Source organism: Ipomoea nil, unplaced genomic scaffold (assembly GCF_001879475.1).
Source record: "Ipomoea nil cultivar Tokyo-kokei standard unplaced genomic scaffold, Asagao_1.1 scaffold3197, whole genome shotgun sequence".
Taxonomy (NCBI): domain Eukaryota; kingdom Viridiplantae; phylum Streptophyta; class Magnoliopsida; order Solanales; family Convolvulaceae; genus Ipomoea; species Ipomoea nil.
The window spans coordinates 99,242-115,484 of NW_017619625.1; the positions used below are offsets into that span (position 1 = coordinate 99,242).

The window sequence follows — 16,243 nt, forward strand, 5'->3', positions numbered from 1 at the left end:
ACAGGAACTTTTTGTTCTGGAGAACCCAGCTAGTTCCTTTTCTTCGTGGCCAAGAACTCATGGGGTATGTTGACGGTGAATTCCCATGCCCTCCAGCGGTGATTGACGCCGCACCGGCAACCGGCGAGTCCACGACGTCCACCACCTCGGTTCCCAATCCGACCTACAAGGCCTGGATTAAGCAAGATCAGACATTACTCTCTCTTCTCATCTCATCCCTTTCGGATGAGGTGATGCACCTTGCGGTTGGGCAGTCCACATCCAAGGCTGTTTGGGACTCCATCAACACGGCGCTGGCTAGTTCTACGCATGCGAGATGTCTCGGACTCCTCGGGCAGTTTCACGCCCTCAGGCAAGGTGGCAGCAGCACGGCTGAGTATCTCAGCCGAGCTCAAATTTTAGTGGAGGACCTTGCGCACGCCGGTCGTCCAATTTCGCTAGACGAACAGAACATGTTCGTTCTCCGGGGCTTGCGGTAGGAATATCGCTCCATGGCGTCGTCGTTGACTGCGGCTGGCACTCCAGTCACCATACCGCAGATTGCGGATTATCTCCGGGCGCAGGAGTTTCTCCATGCGGAAGATTATCCGGCGCCTCCTGAGCACGGGAATCCAGCTGCATTCTACGCTGGCCGGGGCCGCAATGGTGGACGTGGCGGTTCAGGCGGACAGAATTTTGGCCGCGGCAACTCCGGGCATCCGAGTCGCGGCAATGGCAGAGGAGGTGGTGGCCGTGGTCGAAACGGTAGAGGCGGTGGCAGTGGTCCTCGCTGCCAGATCTGCAGAGCACAAGGGCATACCGCCCTTTACTGTTTTAAGCGGTATGCTCCGCAAGCTAACATGGCAGTCCCGGGTGATGATGCGGCAACAAGCTCCGGCGCCTCGGGTTGGTTTCCAGACACTGGGGCCACGGCACACGCCACACCGGATCCATCCTTGATGTCACAGTCCGACGAGTATAATGGTGGTGATGTCCTGCGCGTTGGTAACGGCGCAGGTTTGATGATCTCACGAATTGGACATGCTTCTATACCATCCGTGTCTAATGTTTCTAAATCACTTAATTTGTCAAATGTGTTATATGTTCCTCAATTAAGTGTCCCGTTGTTATCTGTTTACCGTTTAACAAATGACAATTGTGTCTTCTTTGAGTTTCACAGAAATTGTTTCGTTGTGAAGGATTCGGTCACTCGGGAGGTTCTGCTTAAAGGTCCTACGGTTGGCAGGTTGTACAAGCTTCCTATTTCTCAATCCCACTTCGCATTTCTTACATCCCGCACCACTCCGGTTGTCTGGCATCGCAGGTTGGGTCATCCCCATGCACATGTTCAGAATCAGGTCCTCAAGTTATGTCCAGTGTCACCAAATAAAACAAAGCCGGCCGAATTATGCTCATCTTGTCAGCTTGGAAAATCTGCTAGATTTCCTATAAATAGAGTTTCTTCTACTAGTACAAATGTGTTAGATTTAATTTTCACGGACATATGGGGTCCGGCACATGTAATCTCTACTAGTGGATACCGTTACTTTCTGCTTTTTGTAGATGATTTTTCGCGCTTTACGTGGTTTTACCCCTTACGGGTAAAATCCGATATATACAACTGTTTCGAGTCGTTTCGGGTCATGGTAGAACGCCAATTTTCGCGTTCTATCAAGTTTGTTCAGTCTGACTTAGGCGGGGAATACCGTAAACTCCATCAAGTGTTCGAAAAGTTAGGCATTGTTCATCGCCAGTCTTGTGCGTATACGCACGAACAAAATGGCCGCGTTGAACGCAAAAATCGACACATAGTCGAAACAGGGTTAGCCCTCCTAGCCGAAGGCTGTGTCCCGCCACAATACTGGGACTACGCCTTTGAGACAGCCACAAATCTAATCAACTACTTACCTACTCCCGTCCTAAACTATGAAAGTCCATACAGTTGTCTATATAAAACCACACCACCATACACTTTTCTTCGAGTCTTCGGGTGTCGGTGTTTTCCCTATCTAAGGCCATATAATTGGCACAAGATGGAATATCGCTCGACACCTTGCGTCTTCCTAGGTTATCCCCCATCCTTTAGGGGTTATAGATGCATGGATCTAATAAGTGGGAAAATCTATATCTGCCGTCATGTACGCTTTGACGAAACTGTTTTCCCCTTTTCAGAGTTGCCTACACAGGAATCAACTACATCTATGACTCCGGCTTTACCTTGGGCGTCAAGCCCAGTTGTCACACAAACAAGGCCCACAGCCGCTGTTGATTTGGGAAGACCACTGTCTCCGAGTCCAATACCATTAGCCCAAGAGCCTGCCCCCTTAACTATTGAAGGCCCGGCACGGCCCAAAACTCAGAGAAAAAGGGTTGCACGGACCGAGCCTCAAGATCGAGGCCATAAAATGAGGTTACGGCATTGACTCATGGTACTGGTGAAAGTTTTCAAGCTCTCACTGTGACGGCTGACCCCACTTGTTATTCACAAGCAGTCGGACACTCAGAGTGGCGAGATGCTATGGATCAGGAGTTCAATGCGTTATTGCATAACAATACTTGGACTCTAGTGGCTCCTAAACCGGATATGAATATTATTGGGTGCAAGTGGGTGTTCCGTACCAAACGGACCGCAGGTGGCTCTGTGGAATGGTACAAGGCTCGCCTGGTTGCGAAGGGGTTCAACCAGGTAGCTGGCGAGGACTTCTTTGACACGTTTAGCCCTGTAGTCAAACCGACTACAGTCAGGATGCTGTTCTCTCTAGCCTTCTCACATAACTGGACTCTAAGGCAACTTGACGTCCACAATGCCTTTTTAAATGGGAACCTAGCAGAGACAGTGTATATGAAACAACCACCAAGGTATGAGGACCCGACTCATCCAGATCACGTGTGCCACTTACAGCGATCTCTGTATGGACTCAAGCAAGCCCCATGGGCGTGGTTCAAAAGGCTGCATGATTATTTAATCACTACAGGGTTTTCAGCATCTAAAACCGACGTCTCCCTTTTCCACTATTCAACTGGTGACTCTCGTGTTTACCTGCTGGTGTATGTAGACGACATCATCATGATGGGTAATGACCCTACGCTCATTACCTCTCTACTTCAGCGTCTATCCACGACCTTCAAGATACGTGACCTAGGCTCGCCTGGATTCTTCCTTGGTATTGAAACTTTACACACTATCGACGGTATTATGTTATCTCAACGCAGGTACATGAATGATCTGTTGACTCGGGCAGGTATGTTGGATTGTAAGACCTTAGTCACACCAGCGTCGGTCACCCAACCTGTGTCGTCTACTGCTGTTCCGCATGATAATCCGACGCAATATCGTCGGGTAGTTGGGGCTCTACAATATTTGACTATTACGAGGTCGGATCTCTCATATGCAGTGAATCGTCTATGTCAGTTTATGCACGCGCCGACTAATGATCATTGGGGCTTGGTTAAAAGGGTACTGCGGTATATCAAGGGTACTCTGGATTATGGTCTTCGCATCACAGTCTCACACTCCGCTGCTATTCATGCCTACTCTGATTCTGATTGGGCAGGTTGTCCTCTTGACAGGAAGAGCACTGGTGGGTATGCAGTGTTCTTAGGTAAAAATTTGATCTCATGGCTTTCCAGGAAACAGCGCACAGTGGCCCGGTCGTCTACTGAAGCCGAGTACAAGGCTCTTGCCGATGTTACTGCAGAAGTAACTCGGGTTGTCTCGTTACTCAAGGAGCTTGGTCTGCACACTGGTGAGCCGCCCACTCTATGGTGTGACAATTTGGGTGCCACCTACTTATGTGCGAACCCAGTTTTTCACGCCAGGACTAAGCATGTTGAAATCGATTTTCACTTTGTTCGGGACAAGGTCGCATCAGGGGACTTAGTGGTTAATTTTATGTCCACCAAGGATCAGCTTGCAGAAATTTTCACCAAGCCACTGCCAGGACTGCGCTTTTCAGCTCTTCGGGACAAACTCAATGTTGTTGCGCACCACCCTTGAGCTTGAGGGGGTGTGTTAGCCAGAATATTATTTTGTCACATTTTATATGTTGGTTTAATAATCTTTAGACTAGACTTAGTCTTATGTGGCTTTCCTATTAGATAGGATTTATTTGCGTAGACTTGATTAACTATTTGTACTATGTTTCCTATCCTTTTGGAGTTTAATCAGAATTCATTTATCTCATCACATCCAATACAAACACAATCAAAAATAACATCAATCCTATACCAATTCTCATATAATTCAACGAATCAGTATCTCATGCTAATTCAATAATATTCATCACACAGCGAAAAAAATACAAAATAATCTGAAAAATCAAATATAAAAACCTGAATTAACATCCTCTGTATCTGCCACTCCAACCGGATCATTTAATTCTTCTGTCTCCGCCCACATGCTGCTGCGCAATCGCTTCGTCCATGTCTTAAATCCAATAATTGCGAAATATAGAGCAAATCACAAAGATCAACTCGATATATACATCGAAGAACAATAAATCGCGAATGAAACCAGCACTTTAGAAACCCTCGCTTACTTTCCTTTTCTTAAAATTTAACGGCGGCAACGGAACAAAAAAAAAGCCGTTACTTACCAATGTCATAGGACGTCGTATTGCAGTTGGGCGTACGTAAAGTCATACACCGAGGTGTATGGTATAAATGGCCCTAAGACACCATTATTATTATTATGTTAGCAAGAGAGGGAAGGGAATGATGTTTATATTGTGAATCATTCAAACTTTTTGAGTTTTTTTCCTTCAAAAAGCAAGATATAATTTTTTTTTTTTTTTGCTAGAAATATGGTGAAAAGAATTTTAATTCCTATCTATCAAATATTCCATTAAAATATATAAGGGAAAATGACACTTTTTCTCCTTAGAATATACTTATAGCACCTTTTACTATGAATTATTCATGTATTCACATTAGTCCCTCAATTATTTAAAAGTGGTAGTTTTCCTATCTGATATATTAAACCGAATTTTTTACCTTTAAAATAAACATTTCATTTATTTTTCTTCTCCAACAAATTATCCCTTATGTAAGGATGATTACGGTTTGGTTCAAACCGAACTAGACACGGTAGCAAACAAACCGAAAGGTTCCGTTTACGATTTAGAACCGGAACCCAATATTTGGGTTTCAATTGATTAAAATCGCGAAACAGAACTACCTATTCGGTTCTGAACCTTAAAAAAATAAAATACATTAATTGTTAAATTTAGACTATTTTAAAAATAAAAAAAAAAATAGAATTTTTTTAAAAATGTTTGAACATGTGGTTCAAACTGGATTCGGAACTGTGAACTGGCTACTCAAAATCAGGATTGAACCACAGTAATATCTACTTATGTGTGAGAATCAAAATAAATGTGAAAAAGAACATACACTATTTGTAAATATTATAATTTTAATTTTAAGCTAATGATAGTAATTGTTCCGATTTCGAATCACCGGTTCACGATTTAGGATCCAGTTTTTTCAATTTGCGATTTTAATAAACCAAAACTTAAATATTGAGTTTCGGTTCTGAATCATAACTTGAACAATTTCGATTCAGTTGCTACATTATCCGGTTCAGTTCAAATCGAACCGTGGTCATTCATATATATAAATAATAATTTGTTGGAGACGAAAAATAAATAAAATATTTATTTTAAGGTTAAAAATATCCATTTAATATATCATGGAAAAAATCACTACTTTTAAAATAATTGAAGGGCTAATATTGATACATTAATAATTCAGAGGAAAAAAGTACTATAAACATATAATTTGGGGGAATTTTTCCCAATATACTCCGTATAATTTAAAAGAGTATGGTTAAATATAAAACTATAAATATATATGCTATATGTAGCATGTTGTGGTAGTAGCTTGCTAGGGCCTAGGAATTGAAGGAGATCAGAAGGTATATATTAAGGTTTGACTTTAATTTGTTGTTGAAGTAAGATGTCGTACGCCATTGGGGCTTCAACATACGAAACAATAATGGAAAATTTAGGAGGAGAAAGAAAAAACAGTACTAACAATGATGAAGAAAAGCTGGTGGAGGAAGAGGCCGGTGGCTGCGGCGGCGCCAATCTACCCTTACACCACAACCGCCGCCGCATTATTCCGAGTAACGTTGTCACAATTCTTGTCCTTTTTACGATTGTAACGTTGTCGTGTCTCCTTCTTTATCGATCCACCTCTGCCAGACAATTCTTCCCCAACCTCTCCTACTTCAAACATGGAAACTTTTCTGCTACTTCATCTCCTTCTTCATCCATGGTAAGTTATTCAACCCCAACCACCATCTGCTGTTGATCAACAAGTTTTTATTTTTATTAACTCTTATTTTATACTCAAATTTTTCTTTGAAACTCAAATTTTATACATTTTTCTTAGAACCTAGCTATATGAAGAAGATAAGTTATCCTTATTTGATACCCATAAAGTAGCACTGATCAAAAGAGTAAAAAATTGAAAGAACAAGTAATAGAATTCAATTTAAATATGGTATTGTAATTGTAACGTTTTCTTTAATTCTAAACCTTGAATTTATTGGCATGGAAGTTTTAAGACATTTTGGAATTTTGTTTTTGTGATGCATATGTAGATCGATTCTTAGTCTTTAATTCCATTAATTCTGTTAGGTGTCTCTTTAATTTCATTAATTTATGTTAGGACTCTTGCAATTCTAGTTGTAGTATAACTCTGCATTATGTATATATTGTTATTGTATCTGAAAACATTTAGTTAATTCGGAATACTAATTAATCCTAATCTGATAATAATTTTAGTTGTAGTATAACCCTGCATTATGTGTATATTCGATCTTATTGTATTCTGAACACGTTTAATTAATTTAGAATACTAATTCTAATCATTTCTTTTTTTACTTTTCAAAAAAAATTGAACTATCCAAAAAAATTTTGTACCAATGAATGGACATTTAGTAAAAAAGAAAGAGGTAAAAAAAAACATATTCTACCTAATTGTTTGTTCAAACTAAATGAGCTCATTCTTTGTTGCTTCCTCTAAATAGTAAATTCAAAGAAATTATTTCATTGATAATTTGATAGTCTAATGGTCATTTTCAAGAAAAGTTAGCTTTTCTTTAATTTCTAGCTTTTAATATGCATACGCAATTGCTTAAAATTCGATATAATTTAACTAATTTTCCTTTTTAAACAAATTATTGTTCCAGGATAGATTAATAAAAAGGGACTTTTTTTGTTTGAATAATACCATGAATTTTGTCATCATTCTAGATAGAAGAATGGAATAGCTGAACAACCTATGATTTAATTACTATATTTTATTGCTAATTTATTATTAGGGTTTCCCGGGGTGGGCCCTGCCCTGCCCAAGTCAAATGTTAGGATATCTATTAATCCTATTATTCCTCATTTTATAATATATTTTTACCATTTGACACTTAAGAATAATTTATATATGTATGTCAGCATGTTACTATATACATGTAGAAAACTTATTATTGTATAGTATCTCCACGTACAATCACCTACGGTATCCCTAAACTTACCACTTATTATTAAAGATTAAAGAACAATTTTCATTTTTTTTTAATTGGCCGATCCAGTGTGGACACAGATTAATTTAATTATGGACAGTAAATTTAATTTTAATAACTCAAAAAGAAAAAGATACAAAAGCAGTTAGTTAATAATTAATAAGCCATGCATTTAATTAGTAATTAATTTCAGTTGTATAATCTTAATAACTGGTAGGAAAAGGTGGTGGAGAACAGTGTAGAGAAAGTGTTGGAGAAGGCAGCCATGGCAAACAGAACAGTGATCATAACAACCTTAAACGCAGCATGGACAAGGTCGGGCAGCATATTTGATCTGTTTTTGGAGAGTTTTAGGATTGGGAACCAAACAGAAGGGCTGTTGAAGCACGTGGTAGTGGTGGCCTTGGACAAAACCGCTTACGCTCGCTGCCGTGAGTTACACCCTCATTGCTACGCCTTGACCACCGTCGGAGTTGACTTCTCCGGCGAGGCGCATTTCATGAGCCAAGACTACCTGAAGATGATGTGGAGGAGGATTGACTTTTTGCGCCTGGTTCTCCAAATGGGATATAGCTTCATTTTTACGGTATATATATATTAGCATTTTTTTTTTCTTTTTTGAATTAGTAATTGTTGAGGGGGCGGAGGTCAATGAATGCCTGAATGGTCAAATTCAACAATTGGTGGATAGGGAATTGTTTAGCCGAGGGCGATGAAGGTATATTCCAACACTATGCATGCCTCTCGAAAGTCTAAAACATGTGATGGCGATGTGGTGTGAATAAATCTTGCCTTGTAACCCTAGTTGGTAAAGGATCACAAGGAAGTAAACCAACCTAGGTTACTCATAGTTGATCGTCGATCTCTTGCCATCTTAGCTTGGGGGTAGCCGTAAGCGTTTCAAGTCTAGCAATTGGTGACTAAGAAATTGTTGGGTAGAGACACTAAATGTCTCAAGTCTAGCAATTGGTGACTAGAGAATTGTTAGGTAAAGGCTAGTCCTTTAAAAAATGTGATGGCAGTATAAAGAAATAAAGTTATACCTTCATAACTATAATTTTTTATGTAACTAATAATAAACATTTGATCCTAATAGTTTAATTTTATATGAGAACGGTCTTATATAAATTTTTTATATTTTTTAATAGGACGCTGATATAATGTGGCTCCGTCAACCATTCTCACAGTTCTACCCGGACACCGACTTCCAAATCGCATGCGACCACTACTGGTATGACTCTTCCGACCTAAACAACTCCCCAAACGGGGGCTTCAACTACGTAAAATCAAACAACCGCTCCATCGAATTTTACAAATTCTGGTACAAATCGAGGGAGGCTTTTCCGGGGAAGCACGACCAGGACGTGCTAAACATCATCAAATTTGATCCTTTCATTAAACAGATTGGGTTAAAAATAAGGTTTCTGAAGACGGCTTACTTCGGAGGGTTTTGCGAGCCCAGCAAAGACCTTAATCTGGTGTGCACGATGCATGCTAATTGCTGTATTGGTCTTGACAACAAAATTCATGACCTTAAAATGGTTATTGGTGATTGGAAGAATTATATGGGATTAGCCAGCAATGAGAGGACATCCAGGCCAAGAACATGGACAGTTCCAAGACGATGTGGGTAGTACATATATATATATAATGCGTCCATTTGCGGATTTGTAGTAGATTTAGTTAGGTGTGTTTGGAAACGAGAAAAATGATTTCTGAAAAATGAGTCATTTTTTAGAAATTATTTTCATTCTAGTGTTTGGTTGAATTCTATAAATATGTCGTGGTGTGTTTGGTTCATTTCATGGAAAATGAGTAGAATTGTACATTTAAACATTTTAATTTTTTTGTTTAGAATATAAAAACATGTATAATAATAATAATAATAATAATAATAATAATAATAATAACAACAACAACAACAACAACAACAATAATAATAATAATAATAAATATAATTAAAAGAATAACTAATAAGATATCAAAATAACGTAACAAACCAAAATAATTAAAATTTTACATTCCACAATTACAAGCAAAAATTACTAATCAAAGTGTTGGTGTTGTTACCTGGTGGTAATGGTAGTGTTGCTAGTGTGGTGGTGGTGGTGATGGTATTATTTGTTATATAATAATAATAATAATAATAATAATAATAATAATAATAATAATAATAATAATAATAATAATAATAATAATAATAATAATAATAATAATAAGTGGTATGGCGGTGGTTGCAGTGGTGGAGGTGGCGACGACAGTGCCACGGTGGTGGTAGTGGTGGTGTTGGTGTGATGGTGGTGGCGGTGGTTGCAGTAGTGGTGGTAAGGTGGTGGTGATGGTGGTAGTAAGTGGTGATGGTAGTGAGGTAGTATGGTGGTCATGGTGTTGTCGTGCTGGTGTAAAAATTAAAAAAATGAGTACTTAAAAATTGTAAAAATTGTAAAAAAAAAAAAAAAAAAGGAAGTCATTTTCCAAGAAAATTAGGTTATTTTTCTTTGAACACAGAGTCATTTTCTTTTTGCCTTAAATTTTTCACCCTTTACCAAACATTGAAGACCCAAAAAATGATTTCCAGAAATCACTTTCTAGGTTTCCAAACACACCCTTAATGTTATATTGAAATATTGTATGTATTGACAATTTAAATTAAAGGTTACAAACTAAATAAAGCAAGAAAGGGAATTGTTTTATGGGCAATCACAATGTTTCAAATTTGGTTTTGTGAGAGTAGTTTATTGAACTTCTTAGTTTGAGCCGGTTAAGGGCAAGCTAGGTAGGCTGTTTTATTTTATTGTGGTCCTTTGCATCTAAAATTACAAGTGGACTTCATCTTGACGTAACTTAAAGTAGTGCTTACGAACTTTCTCGTAAATCAACAAAAAGGAAATTGCTATCAAATAGGTTGGTCTTGTGGTGCAAGGAATATGTTAGAAATCCAAAAATGCCATAGAAGAAAGGTAATCCTTGTTGGAAAAATAGCATTAAAAATGATATTTTGAGTGATTATTTTGTGGTACAAATATATGTGGGATCCACTTCCGATTTGGGTCGGTCAATGTGGATTCGGGTTCTTCGTAGTGAGACGAAGAATTTGATATAATGTACGCTCAAAATGGGTAATAGGTGCATGAGAAATTGAATCTCAAAGTGAACCTATTTGAGAGAAGTCAAAATTTAAGCTTAATGCTAATCAAGATTAGCATTAGATTCGTGCTACTCATGTTTCGTTGTAGCACTTTCGTGTTGTGCCAATCAGGCATGCTAGTATTTAAATTATTAAAACACTATGCATGTGCTAGCAGCACATCACATGCAACTTAAATTTGATAAGCTTTGAAAGCTTAATTATGGAAATTTGGGATGATGCATTATGCATGGACGAAAGTTATGCAATTAAACATTGAAAGCTTAATTAGTGAATTAAGCTTTTGAGCTCCTTTCGTGTGAGCTACTTTCGTGCTGAGCACGAGTCAATGCTATATGCATTGATTCGTGCTGCACCGTTTCGGTGCTTGCGGACCACTCGGGTGTGGTTTCCGGTCCCAATTTGTTAAACTTTCGAGTTTGTACGGACTTCTCAGTCACTCAGATATTTTTGAAACTGGTCGTTATAGTCGGTACGAATTAATCTGATATTAAGTTCGTGACCGTTGATATTATTTCGATAATAAATTCGACCGTTTCAAACGTTATAATTCAATTTTAAATTGAATTTATGTTGGTTAATGTGTCATGATGATGCTATTAAGTACCAACCTCCTATATAAGAATGTAGTGGGAGTAGAGGTCTTTTCAACTGTATAGTGAGAGACAACAAGTGAGGGAAGAACACGAGAGTACACAACACACAAAGATAAGCACTTTTTCTTCTCAAAATTCTGCTCCTACTTCTTTCTTGCTACTGTGTTTTGCCCGTGCTCTAGTTCGCCGGGTTCGTTCGTTTGGGTGCTCAAACGTCGAACCGTTGTACATTTTATCCTGGGAAACCTAGGCCACAACGCTCCTAGCACTTTTGGGAGGTGGCAAATACGGTTTTAAGGAAAGACAGACAATTTGCCTAACTCGTACATTTCTCTCTTCCTTCTCCTTCTTTCTTGTTTGGATTATGCTTGTAAGCAAAAATCCGTTCTCCATCTTTTGGTATATTCGTGGTTGATATATACTGGTATATCTTTTTCGTAGATATACATGTATATATAACCTTTAGGTCCGTTTATATATATTTGTGTGTATATATATGCTTCGGATAAATATCCAATAATATTTTATATACTTGTGTGTGTATATATAAATATTATTTTTTGGGATATTAAATCGATTGTGGTTCATTATCACCAACAATCTTAAAACCTTATTTTTTTATAATGAAAGTTGGTGGATTCCAAGAGTATTGGATCCGTGAATGTTGCCGGAGGTGCACATTCAAATGGTTGGAATGGCAACGATGTTGCACATTCCGTGATGCCAGTTGATGGCAGCAACGTTGGAAATGATATTTCCGTGGGAGTTACAAAGACACACGATGGTGCTCCGGAGAACTTTGGGTCACAAACCGGTAGACCTGTGGCTGGTGACACACAATTGGTACCTATTGTGTTGTCTAGTGGATCGGCTAAAAGCCACGAAGGATCCTATGATGGTGTAATGACTACATGGTCTGAGGACTATTGTAGTGTAAACAAAGTCTTCAACGATAATCAAAGGAAAGGCAAGCGGAAGCTTAGCTTTCATGAAGATTATGAGAAGAAAGAAAAGTGCCACTACAAAGCGAACCGTCATCCTGGTGAAAAGGTTGAGGACAACTGCGCTATGTTTAAAACATGTGGATGGTTGGACGAGTGAGGTCACAACCGAGGTACCCCCGATGTGCGTTATGGACCACCCTTTGTGGAGTGGACGGTTGGAAAATGGAACAAGGCACACGGGTTGAAGGACTACAACGGGATAGGAATAAGAAATTTGTTTCCAATGTATTTCCTATTTATTTATTTTGAATAAATATTGTAGTATCCTTGTAATAATTTTATTTGAATAAAAAATGAATTGTTCCATTGGGCTATTGAATCATAGTACATACGAATTATTTGATGAAATAATGTTGAATGTATGAAATGATTCAATACGGGTGCGTAGTGCATCACGTAGCATTATGTGGAAAATGCTAAAATGGCTTAACGGCCGGAACGAAATGTAACAAGCGTGTTACATGTTTGAAATCCCGTAAAAGGACTGCGGTCCTGGTTCATGTAGAACGATAAGGATTTCAAGGATCAATTTGTCAAAAATTGGGATAGCTATATAATCGTGAGCGTCACAGCTCAATTGTTGAATATTTTAATTAATATTCTGAGAACGATTATGTAAGCTTGATTCAACTAGTCGGAAAATTTGGTTGATTTGTTCTCGTTAATTGTGTGATAATTAACTTGATCAAAAATTCCGAATTATACTAGTATATTTAATTTGAGACAAATTGTGTTTTGGTGAATAGTGCTTTTGTAGCACTAATGGATAGTGCAATTTAATTTGGCACTTTGAAGTGAAAATTAAAACACTGTAACAGTGCTATTAAGCACTAGGGAGAGTGCCTAATTAGGTACTTTCGGCCACTTGGTGGCTGCACCTTTAGGTGTTGAAAACTTAAGCAATTGGTGCTTTGGTAATAGCAATAAAGGTGCTAGATTATGATTGGTCTTAATGCTAATATACTTAGCTTAAACCTTTCGTATGTGGCTAATTAAACTTAGCGTTGTAAAAGTGTTATGTGATTACCACGAAAGGAGGTTTTGGTTAATTGTGAAATTAACTAATAATCCTAGTTCTAAGTAGCACTGGAATTATAAATTAAGCAACCGAATGTTGCTGTGAGTTTTAAAGCAATAGAGATTGCTTTGGAATCGGTGCGTTAGTTTAGAAGCAATGATTCGTGCTTGGTATAGCATGTTTCGTGCTTCATTACTAAGCACTGATTCGTGCTTCAATGTTGGAAGCACTGGTTCGGGTTTGTGGCCTTTCGGTCAAAACCGAATGGATTTGTAAAGGCTAATCCGTCAGCTTCTACGAGATGTGCTAACGTGTAGCACATGTTTATTCTTTATAAGAATAAAAGAGATAAACCAAATTAATCGTGCATTAATGCGGTTACGAACGATCGATGTAGTGAATATGAAACACCTATTGGTGATTTCTGCGAAAGCGTTGGTATTGTACTCGAAAGTATGATACGGTATTCACCTCAATCGAACGTTGTTGCCGAACATAAATATCAAGATGTTGATAAGTTCGGGTCTACCTCAAAGTATGTGAGGTGAGACAATACTTTGGACAAGTAAGTACCTTTTAATTAAGGTTACCCACATGGAATTCTTACGAATTATAGGTACGTAGGAAATTTTCCTACTAATGCCTGAAATGTGGGGGTGTCTTGCCAAAGGTGTATATTGAGTTCTTAGTACACGAGTCCTATAGTTTGGATGTACATAAGAACACAATAAACTGAATCAAGAAATTCATCGTTCCTTGAAGATGTATTTTTGTGAAGGTTCAATAAAGGACCTAGCACGTTGAAATGAAATTTCGACGTAGCTATGGTTGAAGGGTATGAAAGAGAACCCGAGCTCAAAGCTAGACGTAGCAAAAGAGCTAGGATTGAATAATCCTTTGGTTTAGATTTTCTGACGTACATGCTAGAATGTGACGCGCATATTCTAACTTGTTTACTAGAAAATAAATTGGATTTTCTGACATGGTTGTTAGAAAACGAGCCTCGAACATATGTAGAAGTGGTAACTTCTATAGAAGGACCAACCTGAGAGAGGCTACCGAGAGTAAAGCAGATTCTATCTTAGAGAATCATACTTTGAACTAGTTGTTCTTCTTTCGGGTTGTAAAACCTCTAGATCCTTAAACGGATCACTAGTCGGAAGATAAAACCGGTTGGTTATATCGAAGAAAAATGGCCGGGCTTGTAATTGTAGATTACATGCAACACGAGTGCCACGATTACTTCAATATGTATTCTCTTGTGATGAGAATGAAATCCATTAGGATGATACTTCCCGAGAGCTATTTAGCGAGACTTGGAAGTTTATCGAAATGGATGTATCGCTTTCCTAATAGACATGGAACAACCCGAGGGTTTCGTGGTTCCGCGCTATGGAAAGAAAGTGTGTAACTGGTGAGATCATTGTTTGGTTTGAAGAAACAATTGCCTTAGTACTTGGCATGTAAGTTTTTATCATACAATGATGTGTCACGAGTTTAGTATAAACAAATGTGATAAATGTCTACGTAATGCGTACGATAGATGAGGTTATCACTATTTGTCTATACACGATAAACTCAACGTGGGTAGTAACCATCACATGATCAATTCTACCTAGAACATGTTAAATTTGAGATTTGACGTGCGATCAAAGGTGTGGGCTTGGCAGATTTAATCTTTGAGATTAAAATTGTGAGAAGACCGTATGGTCTCGTGTTAAGCCAATCTCATTGTGTTGATTAAATCCTTACAAAGGATGTTAATCAAGTGGCTTGGACACCGTTAGATACTAACATACAACTAGCCAATAATCACGAGTATTGTACTTCTCATGGAGAATACATTCAGATTATTGGTAGTTTAATTGTATCCAATGGGTTGTACTAGGTCGGACATTACCTCTGCGGTTAACGAACTCGGTAGACATACGAGTAACCCTAGTGTTACGCACTAGAAGGCAATAGTGGAAGTTATGAGATACTTATGTATGCTTGTGACTTTGGACTGCACAACGTGGGATATCTAGTCGTACTTGGAAAGTATAGCACGGATATCAAAGGACGCTAAGTCCATCAAAAGCTACGTCTTTACGTAGGCAGTGCAGTCGGTTGGACAGAAATTCTCGAAATGAATTTGTGATAGCTAAAATCCGACGGGATCAAAGCTGAGAGCCTTACACTCGTGTCGCGAGCGAGTAGGCCGAATGGCTAAGCCATTATTTCGAGAATATTCCTAGTGGTGAACTCGTACCTCCAATTTGTGTGCATTGCGATAGTCAAGCCAAAATTGGTTAAGTACAGAGTTAAATGTGGAATGGTAAGTCTAGACTTATAAGTCGTAGATATAATACCATTAAACAATTTCTCACAACGGGGGTTATCTCTATTGACTACATGATGTCAAAAGATAACGTAGCGGCCGCTAACTCGCTAACCCGAGGATAAGCAAATGGTTGTGGAGAAGTTGGAACGAGGAATGGGTCTGAAGCCCTTGGACTAAAAGTTCTATAGTGGATACCCAACCTAGCTGGCACCTAGGTTCAATGGGACAACTAAATTATGGAACGGAGCATGTCACTGTGGGGGTCTCGGACTCCCTACCACTCCTCGTTAGAAACAGTGACTCCCGCGCAAGGTTAGCATGTTGATGCTTTAATGATTCGAATGTCGGTTGACATGTGTGAGTATGCGGGATACTCGGAAAAGAATCACCTATGTGAGAGAGAAGTGAGGGTCGCTTCAAAGGAGAATTGATGGCACAATTCTTCACAAACTCTTGCAGAACCAGGACGGTGACCCACGACCAAAATGGGCACACTCATGAGAACAGAGCATGGTTGAGAGATTCCTGTGTGAGATATGTCATCGTCTACACAAACGGCATTCGGTTCAAAGACATCGCGTTCTACCGTACAGCCAGTAGAGTAAACATGTCTTCACAAGGGAAGGTTCAAAGGGTATAGTGATCCCTACCTA

The 16,243-nt window shown here is 38.8% G+C and overlaps 1 protein-coding gene across 3 annotated transcripts; it reads left to right on the top strand.

Moving 5' to 3' along the window:
- Positions 1-5,906: 5,906 nt before the first annotated feature.
- On the top strand, positions 5,907-15,233 carry LOC109168344 (uncharacterized protein At4g15970-like). Of its 3 annotated transcripts, XM_019317355.1 has the most exons (5): positions 5,907-6,255; positions 7,719-8,087; positions 8,650-9,134; positions 11,273-11,275; positions 15,223-15,233. In XM_019317355.1, coding segments are annotated over exons 1-4 (1,176 nt in total). In that variant the 5' UTR covers positions 5,907-5,934; the 3' UTR covers positions 11,274-11,275; positions 15,223-15,233. The 3 variants fall into 3 exon arrangements, with proteins under 3 accessions (XP_019172900.1, XP_019172899.1, XP_019172901.1); XM_019317354.1 differs by lacking the exons at positions 11,273-11,275; positions 15,223-15,233 and having other exon boundaries at positions 8,650-9,268; XM_019317356.1 differs by lacking the exons at positions 11,273-11,275; positions 15,223-15,233 and having other exon boundaries at positions 7,725-8,087; positions 8,650-9,268.
- Positions 15,234-16,243: the final 1,010 nt, after the last annotated feature.